General features: G+C 46.0%; 1 protein-coding gene across 13 annotated transcripts in view; it reads left to right on the top strand.

The window, feature by feature from the left end:
- Window positions 1–22,586, top strand: part of AGRN (agrin) — a 445,469-nt gene that overhangs the window by 1,673 nt on the left and 421,210 nt on the right. For all 13 annotated transcript variants that reach the window (XM_083163268.1, XM_083163265.1, XM_083163264.1 and 10 more), the window contains exon 2: window positions 12,309–12,570. In XM_083163268.1, the coding sequence (XP_083019394.1) occupies window positions 12,309–12,570 (262 nt within the window). The remainder of the gene's footprint in view (window positions 1–12,308; window positions 12,571–22,586) is intronic.

Here is a 22,586-nt window from a genome sequence, read left to right as displayed (position 1 = left end):
TTTGACCCTATGTTTGGATGCAGATACATAGTCCCTTGGGGTCATGTAATTTACACATCCAGGAGTTCAAAGGTATCCTTACCTCCCAGCCACTCCTTTCTGACATAGTTGTACTTAACCCCCACCTGACCAGCTTTAATTGTTCCTTTTTTGTGACAGATGAAATGTTCTGCCATACAATAATTGCGTTCCCAACCTCTTTAATGGCATTTCTAGTCTCCCCAAAGCACTTAAGAGCAGCATGTACATGTGTTTTCTGTTGTGTTTCCGCAAGGGAAACATATAATTTTGATATATTTAGATGCACGAAAATCTAAAGTAAAGGATTTCTGACAGTCAGATCTTTCCAACACTGTTATTAGGCTCAGCGAACTGTACAGGGAAGTGCCCATTTTGTCAATACACCTTTTTCTAAACCTCTGTATGTTCAACACTTGCAGTTATTGAATTCCCAGGCCGGGCCTGAGGCTACATTTTTCTTTCCCTTTAGTTTTTAAGACTTCAGTTCAGACTCTTGATCATAGCACAGCTCCTGTCTGCAAGATTACAGTGGATTTAACCCATTGTGGCAATAGAGGAATGTGTCTGTAGGTGTTTCCCATCTTGGAGATTTGAGTAACTGGAGAGATTTCTTGCTTTGCGGACAAGTTATTTCTTGTCACTAATACAGGACAACTCAATAGAAAATCTAAGGGGATTTAATGGCTGTTGAGTATTCTAATGAGTCCCAAGTTAGCGAACAAATTAGGCCAGGATTGAGGGTTTTTGGCTGTCATCAGGTTTTACAAAGCAGAGAAGCAAAGGCGTTAACTTCAGAAATCTTTGAAGTGGAATATCTGGCATGTTATAGGCAATGCAGTTGTCCCTCCCCCACCGCGGGCCGGGCATCCTATGAAATAGACTTGTTGTAGGAGAGAGAACAGAAGTCACAGCAAAACATTGGGCATAAATTAAATGATCAATCTTTTTTTTGTTATATTTGATCATGTTACATACATATTACATATACAGAACAAATAATATATATATATATATATATATATATATATATATATATATATACATACTTGCCTGCTACTATATACAGTTTAATATTGTGTCACTTCAAATATCGAGAGCATTGTCATAAAAATGCAGGCCATCAAATCACAAAACTGTGGTGGGTAAGGGTCATTGGTCCGGATTGGGATCATTTGGTCTACAGCATGATGGTTGACAGTCATTAGGTCGACATGGGAAAAGGTCAACATGGGCCTAGGTCGACATGGTTCTAGGTCGACAAGTCGTTAGTTCGACAGGTCGTTAGTTAGACAGGTCGTTAGTTCGACAGGTCATTAGTTCGACATTGTCTAGGTTGACATTCAAAAGGTCGATATGGGGTTTTTCACTTTTTTTTTTACCAGAATGTCAACACAGTCGACGTGGACACAGTTTAAAGGGCACTGCATCCCCTCGCATCGCTGGCTGCGCTCGGCACACTATTTTATTCTCCCACCACGCCCTAGTGGATGGTAGGGCATGAAATACCGCCTGTCGGCACATGTCGGCTCAAAAAACTGTGAAAAACCCCATGTCAACCTCTTGTCTGTTGACCTAGACAGTCAAACTAATGACCTTTTGACCTAGAACCATGTCGACCTAGACCCATGTTGACCTTTTCCCATGTCGACCTAGTGGTGTCGACCTAATGACTGTTGACCATCATGCTGTAGACCAAATGACCGCATCCCATTGGTTCGACCCACCAAAGGATGGCATGCATTGGGTCGACCAGAGAAGGTTGACATAGCTTATATCGACATTCTTAAGGTTGACATGGATGGAAAGTCGACACAAACATCAGGTCGACAGTGTCTAGGTGGACAGTCAAAAGTCGTCATGAGATTTTCCCTTTTTCTGTCCCGAATGTTGACATAGTCGACTTGGACACTGTATCGGTGCACTGCGGCCCCTCGCATGGATGGTAAAGCACAAAGTGGGCTGGCTCAAAAAAAAAAGGGAAAAACCCAGGTCGACCTTTTGTCTGTCGAACTAGACACTGTCGACCGAATGCTTGTGTTGACCTTCCAAACCATGTCATCCTTAAGCATGTCGACCTATTTCAGATGTCGACCTAAGCCATGTTGACCTTCAGTGGTGGACCACAATTCGTGTCGACCTTTTGTGTGTCGACCCAAGGACTGTATACCACTGTAGGTAACTATTCGTATCCTTATATCCTACAGCAGCGGTTCCCAACCTTTATTCTCTCCCATATCCCTTCTCTCAATTTGAATTATCCACAGTATAAACAAGTGGGGTGTAAGTGAGCGGTATGCGTGTCCTTATAATAAGGAGTAGCGGAGGAGGAGTGTGCGGCCAGGAATAGTGCCACCCTTGTGTCTGGCCGCTGGCTGTATACTCCAGAGTTCCCACCTGTAGGATTAATGCCGCTGCTTCCTCCACCTGGACAGATGATCGCTGATGTCTAAGGGCAGCGCGGGTAGCTCTCAGTGTATTGCCGGTCGGGCACAAGGAGACGCTGATGATGCTGCAGACGGTACCGCAAATGACGCGCCGTGGTTCATCTCCATGGCAATAGACTTCTTCCACCATCAGGAGTAGGGATGCCAATCCCGGGGCATTTTTTCAATCCCGGGATTCGGGATTGAAAAATGCTCAATCCCGGGATTCCCGGGATCCCGGGATTGGCTTCCCTAATAATAAAAAACACCCTGGCTGCCGGAGCGCTGGGTGGGTGGGTGGTTGTCAGGGACCGCTGGGTGGGTGGTTGGTAGGGAGCGCTGGGTGCCCGTGAGCGCTGGGTGGGTGGGCGGGCGGGTGGCCGGCCGTGAGTGCTGGGTGGGAGGGCGGGTGGCCGTCCGTCAGCGCTGGGTGGGTGGCCGTCCGTCAGCGCTGGGTGGGCGGGCGGGTGGCCGTCAGCGCTGGGTGGGCGGGCGGGTGGCCGTCAGCGCTGGGTGGGCGGGCGGGTGGCCGGGAGCGCTGGGCGGGCAGCCGTGGATGTGCGGCTGTGCCGTGTGCCCTGCGCAGCGTGACCTCGCAGCGTGACCTCGTCACGCTGCGCACTGCGGGGTATGGGGAAGCCGGGCAGCGTCTGAGTGCTCAGACGCTGCCCGGCATTAAACTGCGCATGCGCAGTTTAATCCCGAAATCCCGGGATTGGAAATTCCAATCCCGGGATTGAAATCCCGGCGTTTTGGGGGCCAAATCCCGGGATCCCGCCGATCCCGATCCCGGGATTGGCCACCCTAATCAGGAGGCTACTTCTTCTACCGCCATTACCAATATTATGTTCAAGTACCCCCAACCGGTCTGCAGCATATCCCCGGGGGTACGAGTACCCCAGGTTGGAGCTGCTGGGGTACTTGATTTTTCGAACCATAAATACTAGTTATAGGACATGATATTAGAACTCACTTTCAGGGATTACGTACAGAGATGTATATTTGATCACTTTCTAGCTACAGGTTATTTCTTATTCCAGTGTCCATTGTATTAAAATGCCAACAACTGGTATATCGGCCATTCCATTGAATGGCCAATATATCGCTGGTCAGTTAGACAGTGTGTACCAGCGATATGTCTGTGAACAACATCGGTTATATTGTTCACAATATCGTTCAGAAAGCAATTTCTGAACGATATTGTGACCAATATCATCTAGTGCAGGCATGTCCAATCTATGGCCCTCCAGCTGTTGTGAAACTACACATCCCAGCATGCCTTGCCATCGTTTTGGCATTCCCTAATAGCAAAACTGTGGCAAGGCATGCTGGGAATTGTAGTTTCGCAACAGCTGGAGGGCCATAGTGTGTATGGGCCTTAAGTGTGTGACTACTCTGCTCCAGTATTGTATATAGATTACGTGAGCGCGTCAGTCCTGAACATGCAGGGGCGTCAGTCCTGAACATGCAGCTGGAGGCAGGTGAATGTGACAGAATCACACAACTCTGCAGGCACATATATATACTACACCCACTTCTGTAGTCACCATAATGTACAGGCAATAGTAAATTATACATTTTGTCACAATGTCCATTGTCACAATTGTCACATTATGTTTCTTCGTTTTTTGCCATAGGGAGTTATCTACTAAGCAGATACTTGGGATTCCAGAGTTAATGGAGTACAAGTGAAAGAACATTGAGTATAGACAGTGATAAGTGTGCTGTTGGGTAAAGGTTAATAGACTGAATAAAGTGGATTGGCTTCATGGTAATTGTGTCTATAGGTAAGCAGTACAATGTGTCATATATCAGGGCTCTGTCCTCTGCTAGTTTATATGTGAGCGGCAGTTTATCTTAAATTGGAGTTTGCTTTGAAATATAACTTCATGCTAAGTACTAAGGCACAGGTTCCTAAAAGCTTTTAATCTCTTCATATAAAGTTAGTACTTATAATTAATATAAACAAAAAAACAGTAGTAGTGTACTGGTAATCAGTAATCAGTGTGCTTTAACATTGCCACTCATTATTGTATTGGATAACCTATCTTTTTTTAGGGGTAGAATTATTCTACGGTCCTTTATCTCCATGCTAAGAGATGTCCTATAATGTCCTTTATCACAATGATGCAAGTTGTCTTAGTGCGGAAATATATAAAGAAAAGAGTCACCGGGAGGTGTAATGGTAACTCACCTCTCCGGTGCTCTTTGTCCGGCCTGTATCAGCCTTGGTGATGATAAGGGGCCAGATGCACTAAGCTTCAAAAGTGATAAAATGGAGAGTGATAAACAGCCAGCCAATCAGCTCCTACCTGCCATGTCACAGACTGTGTTTGAAAAATATCAGGCAGGAGCTGATTGGTTGGATGCTGATCACTCTCCATTTTATCACTTTTGAAGCTTAGTGCATCCAGCCGAAGAAATGGCTCCTAGGCCTCTGCATTGTGCGCATTTGAGAACTTAAACTAAATGGGCGGGATTCTCTAATAACCCCCGCAGCACATCGCCGGCACTCGCAGTGATAATAATTGCATATGCAGTAACATATGCGATTATTAACGCAAAAGTGATGGCCGGCGATGTGCTGCGGATACCCCTCCCTCGCTGCACCCTTACCCGGCTGTGTGAGGACTCCTTTTCCTCCTCCCTGCACCCGGAAGCTGTGCAGGGAGGAGGAGATCACTGGTCCGGGCAGCACAGCAGGAGGACACAGGTGAGGGAGGGCATCGCGGATCGGCGGGGGGGCTTCCATGGGTTTACACCATATAGAACTGGCGTAACCCCCCGCAGCGAAGCCCCACTGAAGGAAACCCTGCTTTCTTCACTGTCTGCCCTTAATACATTTTGGGGAAGCCGTAATAACCCATATTTCAGGGAAACCTCTGGAAATAAAAGGAATAATCACCGCTTCACACAGTAAGGATTAAGGAGACCACCAATGCATTGGCACGCTGCTGTACCCACCTGGTGGAAGGAGCGCAAGGTTCCTCCATACCCACCTGGTGGAAGGAGGGCACGGTTCCTCTCCTGCACACCTTAAATTACCACACCAAGGCAGCTTGAAGTGGACAGTTGTTCTGTGTTTATATAGAAGCACAAAGCTGCAGATGTGGTCTCCTGAGCTTTATACATATGTTTTATAGTCTGTATTAGAAGTATTCCGCACATGTTTATACAGTGATACTCTGTTCCTTCACCCTGTTACATTACAAAGAATAATAACCTGTTACATCATCACTCCTCGATTGCAGTGCATAATATAGTGTGGTCTGTATTGTATACTATCATTCTTCAGGGACATACACTCTGTGCTTTGTATCAAAGTGCGTGGTTTGTGGCAATGGGCCTTATTCTAGTTCACTCTTTCTGACAAAATCTTCTTAGATGGACAAAACCATGTGCACTGCAGGGGGGCAGATGTAAAATGTGCAGAGATTATTAGATTTGGGTGAGTTATTTTGTTTCTGTGCAGGGTAAATACTGGCTGCTTTATTTTTACACTGCAATATAGATCTCACTTTGAAGTAAAACCCCACCCAAATCTAACTCTCTCTCTGCACAAGTTACATCTGCCCCACCTGCAGTGCATATGGTTTTGTCCATCTAAGAAGGATTTTGTCAGAAAGAGTGAACTAGAATTAGGCCCATAGTGCTTATGCCATAAGGAGGTTGCACACTAGTTATTGGTGATTTACTCTAGCCTGCTGCAGCATCTCCATCAGAACTGCTTCTTGGTCTCTGTTACCTTTCTTAATCCCTTTGGTCCCAGAAAGATACAACGGATAGTTTGGTAGAGGGGTATATAGACAGGGCACTGAGACGGTGGATAAGATGTATACTTATCTTTTGGAAAGACCTTTACTTCCTGGATATTCGCTTTACCCGATATGTGATGGTAGAGTTTGCAAATACGAAAGATACAAATATTTACGAATGTGAAGTATTGTTTTTATGAGTGTAGTCAGGGACACTTATAAAGGTTTCTTTAAGGGGCATAACCATACTCACGATGCTAACGGTGTGTAAACTCCTCTAAAGGTTTCTTTGCACAGGTTTTGTCATGTATAAAAAATGTATTCAGGCAAAAATACACAAAACTGAAAACGACATTCTTAAAAACTTGTTCAGATCTGTTTGGAGTGGGGTGGCGGTGACCTAGGTTTCAGGCTTGAATATATATTCACTATACAGATGGTAAATAAGCAGATCCTACCTTCCACAAAGGTCAGTCCGCACACCACAATTTCCAGCTGGACACTCCCTCTTGCCAGTTTTTCACTTATTTTTGAGCCGACATGTCCCAGATCCCAATCGCGTCACGATTTCCATTGAATCTGCATCGGATGCTGGTCATCCTAATGTATGGCCAGATTTAAGCCCGTCCCCCAGCCAATAGGAGTCCAGAGGGTTGGCTTAACACTGTACTGGTCAATTCTGATTCCTTGGCGCCCAGTGTAATTGGCGCTGACGATCCCCGGTATATACATGCAGTGTATCATGCATGTAATATACGTGCTCTGCGACCCTCCTGTACTCCTTTGTCAGCGCTGCAGCACCTCTGTAATACACACATATACATTTCACATCAGTATAGTATCCCATTCAGTGGTAGTCAGTACTGTCAGCATATGCTGTACACAGAAAATACTGCATTATTGTACACAGAGGAACTGAAACACTGGCAGAAGAATAGTGGATAAGGTAATATTTGCTAGAAGGCGTGATAATAACAGGTTTATGGCCCTTTTATATGGGCCATTGAATAAACCTTTAGTATGGCCAGACATAAAATGTATGGCCATTACAGCACGCACAGGAAACTCCTGATTCATGGCTGTCCAGTCACATACATATCATACTTTGTCAGAGAGGGTTGAAAAGCTTTTCCGCAATGTTCCTCAGCTGACATTGTTTAGTCTTCATCCTAACCGCTGGCTTTATAGTACGACCGAGGAGCTGGAGCGTTGCAGAACGTTATCATGTGTAATAGTCAGGAGGGTTACTTACAGACATTAGTGATAATTAACTTGTTCAAACAAATCAGCGAATATGCATGGGTAATCCCTATGCTGAGTGCATGCATATGTATGAAAGAAGGCCTGGGTATGCTTGTGGCACTGCCTTCACTCGCTGTGCGTATTGGTGACTACCCGAGGGGCGAATTTCGGGCATTTTCGAAGCAAGCTGGATAAATCTACTTAGACCGCCAGTCAGGGCCAGTGTTCTCCCCAGTGAGCACTGGCCCTGACAGATCGCTCAGCACACAGCGCTGACACATACCTGTTTGCTGATCGATCTTGCTGAGCGCTCTACATTGCTCAGATCACTCAGCGGTGTCCCCCCGTGTGTAGGCCCCACAATGAGCCTCAAACATTTTCTTAATTTGGTTTTTAAATTGTAATTACATCAATAGGTCGACCACTGCTGGTCCACAGGCAAAAGGTCGACATTGAGAAAAGGTCAACAAGAGCAATAGGTAGAAATGGCAAAGGTGGACGCTTGAAAAGTTTGTCATGAGTTTTCGCGACTTGTTCATACTTGACCATCCACGTGGACTACAACTGGGAATGGTAAAGTGTGGCAACAGAGCACGGTGAGTGAACACATTACACTAATTGGGTGTCCATGTCGACAGACATCGGCAAACAAAAAAAAGCAGTGAAAAACCAACGTAGACGTTTCATTTGGCGACCATTTACAATAACGACATTTTGCTTGTGTGGACCTTTTCACTGACGACCAGTAGTGTTCGACTTAATGGCTGTTGGCCTACTTACTGTTGAACTAATAATCCACACACCTGTTGTCCTTAATGGCGACAGTCATTTTGAGAACCCAACAAATGGATAATAGCGTAAATATTGCTCTATCCTCAAAATGGTCGCCTTCTATTTGTGTGGGTTAGAGGTACAGATGGAGCGCCTCCCAGCCAGCCTGAGGAATCACCAGATCCCCTGAGCTAGCACAGGCTGGCGGTCAGGCGGTCCATCTGATGTGCACAGCGGCGGGAAGCAGATTCCCGCACCCGTCTCCGCTTCAGCAGAGTTAGTTGGGGCTCCGGGCAGCAACAGGGGAGCAGCGGGGAGCCGGCGGGCTCTGACAGAATGGGGTGCGTGAGTGTCTCATGTGTGCACCCCCTTCTGTCGAATGGAGAATGGCGGCAGTCGGCGATTCTATAGCCAGCAGCAGCTCAAATGAAACCTGTACCCGTTGCCTAATATTGCGCTGTCCTCAAAATGGCTGTCTGCTACAGCCATTTTGAGGACCGCTCAATATTAAATTGTTGGAAATACAATTTGTAGATAAGTTTTCAGTGGCAGTTTTAGCTTATGACATCAAAAGTTCAAAAAAAATCTCAAATATTTTATATCAAGTAATCTTACTGGTATGACATTGGATCCCGTTCCGATTCCATCATGTCTAATTTTCCGTCACAATACCAGTTCAGAAGCGTAGGCTATGAAGTTCATGGAACAATCCGCTCCTACCTATCCTTTTTCAAACCCAGCCTGTGACGTGAGAGGTAGGAGCTGATTGGTTGGTTGTTTATCACTCTACATTTTATCCCTTTTCAAGCTTAGTACATCTGGCCCACTATGTTTTCTTTTGGTTACCTGTGGGGACCTAAGCGATTGTTTTTTTCATATGGGGTCAGTGTATTATTTTTTTTTTTTTAAGTGGGGGACCAATTTGTTTTTCTTTGTGGTGGTCTTATGGTGTGCCTTGACAATTTTAAATTCTTGTTGGGTGTGCCACGAGTTGAAAAAGTTTGAAAATGACTGGTCTAATGTGTACCCAGTGTATGAATCAGGGATGTTTATTGGCTGTCATTTTAAATCTTTCATGATCGCTAATGCTGTAGAAGATGAGCCCAAACCCCCAAAAAATACAAAAAACATTTTTAACCATTCTGAACTATTGCTGCATATGTGTGTGTATATAAAACACACACACACACACACACACACACACACACACACAACTTTTCTTTTTATTACATTTACTTTCTGACACTACTTCTTCCAAGTTCGACATTATAAATAAGGAATACTTGCTGCAGCCCCAGAGAGCAGTGCATCACTTATCCGGTGTCCTTGGCCTAGAAACTGTGCCAGGGATGATGCACCACATTCACTGGGTCATGGTAATAAGTCTTATATGTTGTATCCCTGCCTCACTGCTATCCATTGTATATAAATAGGGCCTTTATTTTGTAGATAAGTGTAGCCTAAAGGCAATCAGGACTGTGCGCTGCTCCAGCCGACTGTTTCTTCCAAGTGTTGTCTTTGTCCTCAGTGTGCTGGAGCTATAGAAACATGTGAGGGGGGTTATTCGGCCTGCTGGTGTGACTGACATATCGGTAACCAGTGTCCTTTTTCACTATACCTGCCCCCTCCTAACTACACACCTGAGTGCTTCCAGAAACCAGAGAAAATGTCAGCGGCTGCGTCTCTCCACAGTCTGTTAATTTATGGCTATTTTATATCCTCTCAGTCTTCCCAGGGAACCTATGCTGGGGAGCTGCCAGACTTGAATAACTCATTGTTCATTATGCACCTTTACGGGAATGTTCATAGATCATATACATAAGCGAGTTTTTAGGAGTATAAATTTGAACTGAATTTCTGAAATGCAAGGTCCTAATATAGGAGAAGCAACATCTGTAACACAGGGGGATATCGCAGGGAAATCACCTGCAGCCACACACTACATAGATCTGCCTGGTAGTATAGAGACAGACAGGCCCCAGGGGTTTCTGCCTGGCTGCAAGAGACAGACCGCCCCTAGAGGTTCCAGCCTGGCTGCAGAGAGGCAGACAGGCAACAAGGATCCAGCCCGGCTGCAGAGAGGCAGACAGGCAACAAGGTTCAAGCCCAGCTGCAGAGAGGCAGGCAGGCACCAAGGTTCCAGCCAGGCTGCAGAGAGGCAGGCAGGCACCAAGGTTCCAGCCAGGCTGCAGAGGCAGACAGGCACCAAGGATTCAGCCCGGCTGCAGAGAGGCAGACAGGCAACAAGGTTCAAGCTTAGCTGCAGAGAGGCAGACAGGCACCAAGGTTCCAGCCAGGCTGCAGAGAGGCAGACAGGCACCAAGGTTCCAGCCAGGCTGCAGAGGCAGACAGGCACCAAGGTTCCAGCCAGGCTGCAGAGAGGCAGACAGGCACCAAGGTTCCAGCCAGGCCGCAGAGAGGCAGACAGGCACCAAGGTTCCAGCCAGGCTGCAGAGAGGCAGGCAGGCACCAAGGTTCCAGCCAGGCCGCAGAGAGGCAGACAGGCACCAAGGTTCCAGCCCGGCTGCAGAGAGGCAGACAGGCACCAAGGTTCCAGCCCGGCTGCAGAGAGGCAGACAGGCACCAAGGTTCCAGCCCGGCTGCAGAGAGGCAGACAGGCACCAAGGTTCCAGCCCGGCTGCAGAGAGGCAGACAGGCACCAAGGTTCCAGCCCGGCTGCAGAGAGGCAGACAGGCACCAAGGTTCCAGCCCGGCTGCAGAGAGGCAGACAGGCACCAAGGTTCCAGCCCGGCTGCAGAGAGGCAGACAGGCACCAAGGTTCCAGCCCGGCTGCAGAGAGGCAGACAGGCACCAAGGTTCCAGCCCGGCTGCAGAGAGGCAGACAGGCACCAAGGTTCCAGCCCGGCTGCAGAGAGGCAGACAGGCACCAAGGTTCCAGCCCGGCTGCAGAGAGGCAGACAGGCACCAAGGTTCCAGCACAGCTGCAGAGAGGCAGAATGTCCCCAGAGGTTCCTGTCTGGCTGCAGAGGCAGACAGGAGGCCTCAGAGTTTCCTGCCTGACTGTAGATGAATACAGGCCCCAGAGGTTCCTGCCTGGCTTCAGAGACAGACAGGAGGCCCCAGAGTTTCCTGCCTGACTGTAGATGATCACAGGCCCCAGATGTTCCAGCCTGGCTGCAGAGAGACCTCTGGTTCTGGTCTAGCTGCAGAGAGCAAACAGAGCTCCCTGCCAGCCTGATTTGGTCCGAATTAAAGATGGGTACACACTGGAACGTTCTGGTGGTCTTGCAACTGTACAATGTAATGCAACAATCTATGGGCGCATTCAATCTGTGCCGAGATTTCCGACATTCAAAGCAGAGGGCAACCCAATAGAAGTCTGTGGGCTGCTTACCGCAATTTCTGTGTGAGGGATCCGAACAGATTCCTCACAGCATACCCCATAGCGACCCTGTCGTTCTGTCCATGTGCAGATGGACTCCCTGGTCCTCCTGATTTTAGGTAACCAGCACAAATGTTTGCAAATATATGCTCGTTAACTATAGAGTGGAGAACCCCAGAGTGAGGGTCCAGAAACATGGTTCCAACCACCCCTAAGCCAGCTGACACCAGAGCGGGCTTCCGCAGCAGAAGGCAGCACCTCATGAAGTTAAGTAGGGTCATTCGGCTTTACAAATTGCGCTTCTGACTTACATAATAGTTCCGGAACTGCATTTAGGGCCTTATTTTGGTTCACTCCTTCTGGCAAATTCCTTCTTCGATGGAGAAAACCATGTGCACTGCAGGTGGGGCAGATGTAACTTGTGCAGAGAGAATTAGATTTGGGTGGGGTTTTACTTCAAAGTGAGATCTATATTGCAGTGTAAAAATAAAGCAGTCAGTATTTACCCTGCACAGAAACAAAATAACTCACCCAAATCTAATTCTCTCTGCACATGTTACATCTGCCCCCCTGCAGTGCAGCATGGTTTTGACCATCTAAGAAGGAATTTGCCAGAAATAGTGAATAAGGCCCTTAGTGCCAGACAATCGGTCTATATTCCATACTGGCTAGCAATTGTATTAATTGGTTTACATTTTAATTTAATATCATTATATTCTGGTACTTAAAATATTCTTTCTTTCCTCCCCCTAGATTAGGGTTTGGCGATACCTCAAAGGGCGTGAAATTGTGACAAATGAGATCCTGCTGGATGGAGGGAACAAGGTAATGGTTGGAGGTTTTGGGGATCCCACCATCTGTGACAACCAGGTGTCTACAGGTGACACACGGATATTCTTTGTTAACCCCGCGCCCCGCTACATGTGGCCCTCCCACCGCAATGAGCTAATGTTAAACTCCAGCCTCATGAGGATAACGCTGAGAAACCTGGAAGAAGTGGAGTCATGTGTGGAAGGTAAGAACTCAACGTATTATATTTTTGCTAGCATCAGAAAGCTACATTTTTATAAGTAATCGTGAAAAAATGGCAGGTGTACATAAAACGCTACATAGACTTTGTAAAAACACATAGCAAGTTGAATACATTTCTTGTGGCAAATGGGAACCAATCAGATGGCGGCTTGCAATAGGCTGACTAAATTGTTCTGTTAATAACTGTTATCTGTTTGGTTACTATAATTTACAGAACATTGTGTTTCATTGTGACTATAATAAGCTTGTATACTGCATGTTATGTTGGGTATATGATATTGTTACAGTTCACTGCTGTGTTTTTGTGTCTGCTTATTTTCGTTAGGGGAAGCTTGGAGAGACATAATTTACCAACCAATCAACTCCTAACTGTCATTTTTCAAACATCCTGTAAAATGTCAGAAGCTGATTGGTTAGTACTTGTATCTTTCTTCATACTTTGATACGCCTCATCTTTAGAAACCTATGCTCGGGTATTCTTTATATACATGATACATTACTCCCCAGTGTATGTTATCGTTCTAAGTGCTTCATGCTCCAGAAATATAACTCCAACCTGAATTGCTTGTCTTTATTATCATAACCATAATGCCAATTCATATTATTGCTGCCTCCAATGTGTTGCGGATGGCTACGAAGTAATTGCACTTTCACTGTACCCAGGCACTCTAGATTAAGGGGGTTATTCAGTTTGAGCTGATAGTTTCCGACAGGGGAAATATAAGCACTCACCTATTCAATGCTGCCGTTAGTGACAGCATTGAAGGGTGTCAGATGCGACTTTTTTTAAAAGTTGGATCTGTTTTGTGGGAAACGACTGCGGATTGTCAAATTCATGGCTTTTTTTTTTTTTTTTTGACCATCTGCGTCCGTTTTCACCGATCCACGGACTTTCTGGTAATCGGCAGTCGTAACATTAAATTACGACTGTCGAGTTACTGTCGGATCAGACGAAAACGGGCCGGGATTTCGACAGTTGGGATCCTGGACTGAATAACCCCCCAAAATCTGAAAATAGGTAACATCTGAAAACAGTATTTTCTAAATTTCAACTTTTAAACTTTAACCGCAGTATAGTGTTACTCAACAGACATATTGGCCCTTATTCAGATTGAAGCGGTACGGCCCGCATGCGGCCGTACCGCCGATGTTTTCTCTCTGCACATGCGCAGAGGTCACTCTGCGCATGTGCAGGGGAAATCTCCGTTTAAAAAAATTAGACGCCGCAAAGGGGGCGTATAGGGGCGTGAGGGGCTTCAGTCCCTCATTTCCCTATGTATACGCCCCGCGTTTCATGGGCGTTCCCATGCAAACGCGGGGCGTACGCATGGTAATGAGGGCATGACGCCACTCATGGGGGCGGAAAGCTGACGTCGGCGGATGTCAGCTTTCAGGCCCCATACAAGCTACCACACGGACAATCGTCCGTGTGGTCTCAGCTTGCGGGAGCTGCCGCGGCGTGCGGCCCTGCCTTCGATGGTCGTCGACCATCGAATGCAGGGGGCAGCTCCCACCATGGTGGAGGCGTACGCCTCCACCATTTTCGTGCGGATCGCCAGCCGTCCGTGTACGGACGGCCGTGGCGATCCGTAGCGTGGGCGGGGATTCGTCTGGTGCGGTCGGAGCCGCATATGCGGCTCGACCGCACCAACCAGAATAAGGGCCATTGTTATTATTTTATTTGTAGCAAACACCAGTCTAGTTTACTCCAATGACCATTTTTGTATTTAGTGTGGGTGCGATGTATGAAGTTTCGGTGAGGGAAAAATAGATGTCCAATTTTTTTTATTTTATTTACAGTTGCTTATATAGCGCAGCATATTCCGTTGCTCCTAACAGTCATTTCAAAAACTGTGCTAAAAAAGTTTTGTGAAAGATGAATCCACTTTATCTCTTGCAAGGGCTTGATACACTTCCAACTGTATAATATGCAATAAGAAACTGACAGGTTGGTATCTGTTTTATCACAAGGTTTGATAAATCTCCCCCATACTAATTCACCAATATAAACCCTCTAAGGAGGTGTTACTATGTATGTTTAGTGAAAGTTGGATAGAGTACTGTTGATCCGAGGCGATTAACTAAATGGAGGTGTAACGCTTTCTGCCGAATTCAAATGTTTTTCTGATTGATCTGCTTATGTAGCGTGTACAAAAACGGTTTTGCTTTGAGTCACGCTGACTTCATAAAGGGGTCATTACTGGAAGTGTTCCTTCTGCCAGGCCGGGCAATGCTAAATCCCTCTTTTACTGTTCAGAGACTCTAGTAAAACCTCTGACTGTGGTACTAGAGCTGCAGAAGGCAACAATCTTCTGACTCATAACCGGATGGGTCCGCTGTGAGGGGTTGGGATCGTGTCGACAAGCATTGGGTCGACACCACTAGGTCGACATGCAGCAATGTCAACATGGGCTAGGTTGACAGTCAAAAGGTCGACATGGGGTTTTTTGCAGTTTTTTTACCTGAATGTCAACACAGTCAACATGGACATAGTTTAAAGTGCACCGCATCCCCACACGATGCGTCGGGCACGGTGCCTCGCTACGGTCGGCACACTATTTTATTCTCCCACCATGCCCTAGTGGATGGTAGGGCATGAAATGTTGGCACATGTCGGCTCAAAAAACAGTGAAAAACACCATGTCGACAGTTTGACTGTCGACCTAACGCTGGTGTCGACCTAATTTCATGTTGACCTTGACCCATGTTGACCTTGACCCATGTTGACCTTGACCCATGTCGACCTTGCTGCATGTCAACCTTGTGGTGTCGACCCAATACTTGTCGACCTAGTTACTGTAGACCTAATGACTGTATCCCGCTGTGCGCATCCTCTGTTCTCAGCTCTTCAATTAGAAAGCTGATTGCACAAGGAGTCTTGTTCGTAGAATTCATTCTCTCTTTCCAAATGCTCTCCTGGGGCACATCTTAATAACCACAGTGTCAGAGAGACTGCAGGCAAAGCTCTTCATTAGCTTCCAGTGGCTGCCCGTCACCATGTGGTAGCCCATTGCAAATCACTTAGCCGTAGTGGAGAATGGAGAATACATGACTTCTCAGAGGGTGTCCGCACTGGGTTCTTACAGTCTACTGGAGAAGCAGCAGTAGTGCCGATCATTATAGAAATGTGTTGTTGTTGTTGTTATTATTATTGTCCTAACGTTGATAAATGCAGTGAGATCTGTTTTAAATGTATTATTAAAACTCAATAAAACAATGATTGGGTTCTGTGTAAAGGCCCCTATACACTGGGTGATATATACTTGCAATTTGGGCTCTTTGCTTGTGAATACAGCAATCAATCACAGGAAAAGAACCAAATTGCGGGCGACTGACAGCGGGTCTGAAGGTGCCCATACACGGTACAATTGCTGGGTGCACAGCTAAAAAAGTATGTGCTGCACATACTGTACTAGATCTCATCTCATCTCATTGTATTGCAAAACCTATGGGATGAGATGAGATTCGATATTGTATACAATAATTGTACCATGTATGGGCACCTTTAGGCAATGTGCGGCCCAGCCTTGGTTTGGTTCCTTGTTTCACACTTGCACTGAGGTGTCGTTACTTATGTTTAGAGACAGCTGCACAGTGTCAGAATGAAGGTGTTTGAGGCTATTTGTACAAACGTTCTAATGTTTTTGTCTGAAACTGTAAATACATCCTAATTTTAATATATATAACAGATGTAGCTACAAAACAGAATAATCCTTAAATAGATCCTACAGTTGATAAATGCACTAATGCTGGCCGCACATCAGACCAATTTTCCTCCAACCATCCAACTAGTTGCTTGGATGGAATAAAAATATGGTACTGGATGGGAGCAAATGTAATATTTACTTCAAAAATTTGCTCCCAAAATCTGGAAAAGGACAAAAACTGTCTCTCAGACACGGTACTGTAGTTGAACCTGTCTGATTTTAAACAATTTCACTGAATGTTTTTGTCCATTTTCCTGGGTTTGTGAGCACATTTCTGATTTGCTGTCCTTTGCTCCCATCCAGTACCATATTTTTATTCCATCCAAGCAACTAGTTGGATGGCTGGAGGAAAGTTGGTCTGTGGTGTGGCCAGCATTAGACAGTGGTGCCCAAACTTTTTGGAATTACAGAGCCCTAGATCATCAGAATTGTTTTCATGGCACTGCTAGGCCAAAAGTTTTCTACTAAGAAATTTAGAATTGTTGTTTTACAATACAGTAAATTGTGTTTATAGATCATCCTTCGGTTCAGTTATGTAGTGATGGGATACGGTCGTTTTATCGAATGACATTAGGTCGAATGTCATTTGGTCGACCCCACTAGGTCGAATGTGTAAAAAGGTCGACATGGGTTTATGTCGAACTTCCGACTATGTCGACTGCCATTAGGTCGACTGGGGTTAGGTCGAATTGCTCTTTTGGGGGTTTTTTTTGGTGCCGACATGTGCCGACAGGCGGTGGTTCATGCCCTACCATCCACTAGGGCGTGGAGGAGGTTATTAAAGCTGTGGCGAGCGAAGCGAGCCACCGTGCCCGAAGCTTCGCGAGCGAAGCGAGGGTCCGATTCACTATGTCAACAGTGTCCATGTCGACACTGTTGACATTTCGGCCAAAAAAACCCCAAAAAGAGCAATTCGACCTAACCCCAGTCGACCTAATGGCAGTCGACATAGTCGGAAGTTCGACATAAACCCATGTCGACCTTTTTACACATTCGACCTAGTGGGGTCGACCAAATGACATTCGACCTAATGTCATTCGATAAAACGAACCGTATCCGTAGTGATGAACAGGATTTATTTCTGTTTGTCAGTATATTTTATGATTCTATGGCAGGTATTCAATGCTGTTTGCGAGTGGTGACAGCGAGCAGGGCTTCCTGCTCGCTGTCACCACTCACCCTGACAGCATTCAACGCAGCCTCCGCATCCGCCAATTCCCCCTCGCTCCGTTTTTTGAGCGAGGGGGAATTGGCGGATGCGGCTCCAGAAGCAGCTAGACCCGCGGCTAAAAACTGCGAGTTTTCTGCAGCAGTCTCGCTGTTTTGGGGAATTCTCGCCGTCCTGTGACGGCGAGGATTTCCCCAGTACGTTGATTAGAGCGTGCGGCCGGCGCGGGGGTTAAACAGCGAGGATCGCTGGTTTTCAGCAATCCTCGCTGTTTAACCCCCTCGCCGGCCGCTCGCTGCGGCATTGAATACCCCTCTTAGCCGCAAGCACTGGTTCTGCCTGTTAAGCTCCGTACATACGGAGCGATTTGGTTGCTTTCATCACTGGTCGCTGATGAAAACTGAGTCACTGCAGGAGAAAGCCGCTGGTCGCGGGAGGATGGTCCTGCGACCAGTCCTGGGCTGGTCGCGGGAGGTCAGCTCAGCCAATTTGGTCATCTTTAGACAAATTGGGCACAGAACATGGAACATTACTGCAATAACACTTTCATGTTTACTCAAGAAGAACAGAAATAGGATATGATTCTGGTTGACCAGCAAAGCTGAGAAATTTGCAGCTTTGCGGGTCATCTAAATGCCGCCCGCCCCCCCTCGCACGCCAATTTCCCTGCACGCATGTGACGGATGTTTAGTATAAACATCCATTTGCAGCCTTGCGTGGGGGACAAAATCATTCGATGGTCCCCAACCATCGAATGATTTTGCAAGCGCTCGCAGACCCAAGACACCTCTTTGGTGTCTGAGATCTGCGGGTCCCTGTCCGCCTCCTGCAACCGCATCACCGGCAAATTTCCATGCGATCGCCCATCGTTTTCATAGGAAACGCCCATGAGACGCTGGGCGCGACCGCCACCCTATGCCCCCCGCCCACACTGCTGTGTGCAAGCTGCCGGCAGATAATCAATTCGCACAAAGAGGCTGCACATGCGCGTAAATTCTTTTGCGCATGCACAGCCTCTAAAAATTGCTCCCCTGTTCTCCACAGTCATTTATTATGTTTCCTATGGATTAGTGATATCACTGAGTCATCGCTGAGTATTGGTCCACCCACAGAAATGGCCAGAGATACACTGTACATGCTGTACACAGTATGTGTTCATTCAGTAATTATACAATAACATCGTGTGTTCACGTTCTGTACAACCTCCCGACCAGAGAAGTAATAGGAAGTATTTGAGCAGCCTCTGGCCCGCATGGTGCAGACAGCTTGATGTCTGTGATAAATCTATGGGAAATGTGGGGGCAGACTGAGTCTAATCTCTTGGAACACCATATAATTGTGAGCGATCTGTACTATATATCCCCTACAAATCTCTGTCATAACTCATTTATCATAATCCATGCGCCTGAACCAGCTGCGGCATATGTAAGCCATCTAGGAACAGTAATGATTTTTTGATTTAGAGCTAAATTGGAAGTTGCTTTGTCTGCCGCAGAGAATAGAACATTTGCAGACACTCAGTGTGTATGTACAACTTTCATGACCCTATGCGAACATGATGCAATTGCAGGACCATTGCAAGAAGCTTTTCCAGGCCTAAATCAGCTGATAGCAGAGGACAAGAACATGCAGATAGTTGGATAATAAGATTACATAAAAATGACTTAACGGGGACTTAATCCCACCGATGAACATTATCCTTTGTGAATATCCCGTTGAGAAAACAAATAGTCTATTTACATATCTCAGCACTGACCAAAGGATAACAATTTATGGTAAATGCATCTGCTGGGGTACATATTTTGTCCTGCCAGGAGCATAAATTCTGCATTCAGCCATTATCGCCGGAGATATGGGGCCTTATTCTAGTTCACTCTTTCTGACAAAATCCTTCTTAGACAGACAAAACCATGTGCACTGCAGGGGGGCAGATGTTACTTGTGCAGAGAGAATTACCGTAGATTTGTGTAAGTTATTTTGTTTCTGTGCAGGGTAAATACTGACTGCTTTATTTTTACACTGCAATATAGATCTCACTTTGAAGTAAAAACCCACCCAAATCTAATTCTCTCTGCACATTTTACATCTGCCCCCCTGCAGTGCACATGGTTTTGTCCATCTAAGAAGGATTTTGTCAGAGAGTGAACTAGAATAAGGCCCATGGTCTCTGAGCGACCATATCCCCGTGTGTACGGGGCGACTGTCGCCGGGAGCACGTTCCCGCAACCTGCCCTGGAGTGGTCGCTGGTCGGAGGAACATGGTCCTGTGACCAGCAGCTTCCCCTGGCAGAGTCTCCTTTTTCATCCGTGACCATCTCTGGTCAGGACACTGAGCGATATATTGCTCCGTGTGTCCGGGGCTTTACAATTTTAATTTCTTTTTTACTATTATCATTTCTGTATTTTCTTTAAACCATTCTTAACCATAAATAGTCAATATTTTTAATTGTGGAAAAAAAAAAGTTTTATTATATTGTAAAATAAAACTAGTACCCATGGTAAATGGCAGCATAGATCTTAGTAGACCAGATGGGATCCACATGCTATGTGCTCTAACATAGGAACCACAGAATAAAAAATGAGACCTTTTTATCTCCAGTTGAGGGATTGTGGGAAAAGACATGCAAAGCATCTATTATGTCTTCCTATTGGCTAAGCGTGCAGCCATAACCCCCTGCTTAATCGCACAGTTACACCCAGTTATGTAGAGTCTTGTAGTCAACTTTCACGCAGCTGTTCAATCTTATTCGATATCATGAGTGTAATATATAGAACAATGACTTCTAGTGTAGGATGCAGCGGGGACCCGCTGGGATAAAATGAGGGATAAGGATCATTGCCTGTGCTAAAAAATCTGCTGAATTTAGTACAATCTCAGAAAAATGGGGACAGTTACTAAGATGGGAATTCTATTTCACGTGGGACGTTCAACCAATCAGAATCTACTTATTTATTTAGCACCTTCTTGAAGTTAATAGATAGTATCTGATTGGTTGTTTATAGCATGCCATGGGGGAGGCGGGCCCGATGTATCAACATCGGCAGCAGCGAATCGCATCCCTGGGCTGCTGCCACTCTGAGATGGCGGTAGCCCATTTTAGCCTAAGGGCTATACACCGCACTGCTGCTGGACCTTTCATCTCTAAAATATCCTTTAAAATAAAATAAAAAACATGCGAATTCTAGTTAAATATAAATAAAAAAAATAGTGTGTTCTGTAACATAGCAAACCATTATTGTTCCCTAGCTTCCAGAGGCCTGCTAAATACTGAATCTGATTGGGTCTTATTAGGCACAGTGCCCGTAGCATAGCGAGCGAAGCAAGAGATGCGTGGGGCTGCAGTTCACTTCCAACTGTGTCCATGTCGAATGTGTCGACATTCGGGTAAAAAAACAGTGAAAAACCCCATGTCGATTTCGCGACCTGTCGACCCAAAGTCATGTTGACCTTTCCACCTGTACATTCTATATGTTGGTATTTTGACCTTGTCGGGACTTTAAATGTCGGGATTTTGTCCTTGTCGGGATTTCAAATGTCAGGATTTTGACCCATTCGGGATCTTGACCCTGTTGGGATTTTGACTGTCGGGATTTCATAACGAATTCGATAAGAAAGGTGTTTCACCACAGGTGGTAGCAATCATACATTACCAGGGAAGTCCAGGAACAGAGCATTTTCTCCATACATCACCCAAGTGTATGGCCCCCTTTACAAGCAGTGTGGTCTGTATAATCTTGCCTTTTACAGAGATAAAGCAGGCTGCTGATTGCTTGGTAATGTCCTGTCCATTTCCCTATTGCAGATTAGATTGTACGCTGCACCAAATCAGGTTGCACAGTACAATTGTCCTATTATATCTAATAATTACATTTACAGTAAACAGGGCCTGTGCAAGGCACCGGAGCGCCCCAGGCGATTCGGGGTGGGGGCGCCCCGGTGCCGGGGGGGTGTACCTGTCCTGCGGCTGTGTATATAAAGCATGCGGCGGCGGCAGCGGGGGGTCCCTGCAGTCAAGAAATAACGAGCGCTATCCGCCTGGCTACGCGGAAGCGCTTCTGTTGTGAAAACACTGGCCGCACGCTGAAGCGCTTCTGCGTAGCCAGGCGGATAGCGCTCGTTATTTCTTGACTGCAGGGACCCCCCGCTGCCGCCGCCGCAAGCTTTATATACACAGCCGCAGGACAGGTACAGGGGGGGGAGGGGGGCGAAATGCCACCCTCCAGTGGCCGCCGCCCTAGGCAAATGCCTAGATTTGCCTAGTGGTGGCGCCAGCCCTGACAGTAAATGTGACCTGATCATTTTTACAACCTTCATCTTAAATCACTACAGACCTGGATTCAATGCAAAGAAAATACAATCCATGGCTATAAAATGCTACTGTAGTATTTCTATAATTCACAGAATACACACCTGTATGTTCCCTAGACACAGACATCAGCATTACAGAACTGTGATTCAGCTGCCATAAGAATACCTGGGCTACAGTTGTATCAGTTAATGATTTAGCTGTAAGGGAATGGTAAACAGATGTCATTGATAAGGTCCTCTCACTACTTCCCACACACTGCAGTGTTGCTGAATGCCATATAACCATTGGTTACACTAACCTTTCAGATCTTTATCATGTGTGTGAGTATGTCAGCTTTCACTTTGATCACAGTACTACCCAAAAACAAACATAGGATCAGTGTATTAGGAAAGGGGGGGAGGGACAGCTGGGATAGGCATGCTGAACCCATTACCAGGGTTAAACCAGAAATGACCCAGGACTCCTAAAGAAAACAGCAGCTACTAGGAAGTAAAACCTAATACTAAATAGCAACTGTGTAATGAAAATAAACACTGTTCTCTAAGGAACCCGTGGCCCCAGGATTAGGAAATGGGAAACATTGATCTGAAAGTCTTACCTAAAATGCATATAAAGAACTTACCCCTAACACAAACATATGGAATTTCACTGGTGGTTTAACAAACTAACCTTGTTATATTTATGTAGCAGATGTTAATAGTAACTTGAATAAATATAGTTTTTAAATTTAGGTTGGAAATGGCGTGCCGTAGTACAGTGGTTAGCTTCGCCAGTACTGTTCTGGCATCAGTTGCCCTGGCTTCTCTGATTTTGG

Source organism: Crinia signifera, chromosome 19 (assembly GCF_055691185.1).
Source record: "Crinia signifera chromosome 19, ASM5569118v1, whole genome shotgun sequence".
Lineage (NCBI taxonomy): Eukaryota > Metazoa > Chordata > Amphibia > Anura > Myobatrachidae > Crinia > Crinia signifera.
Note: the sequence above shows the minus strand (reverse complement) of the source record. Positions and strands in the feature narration are given on the sequence as shown.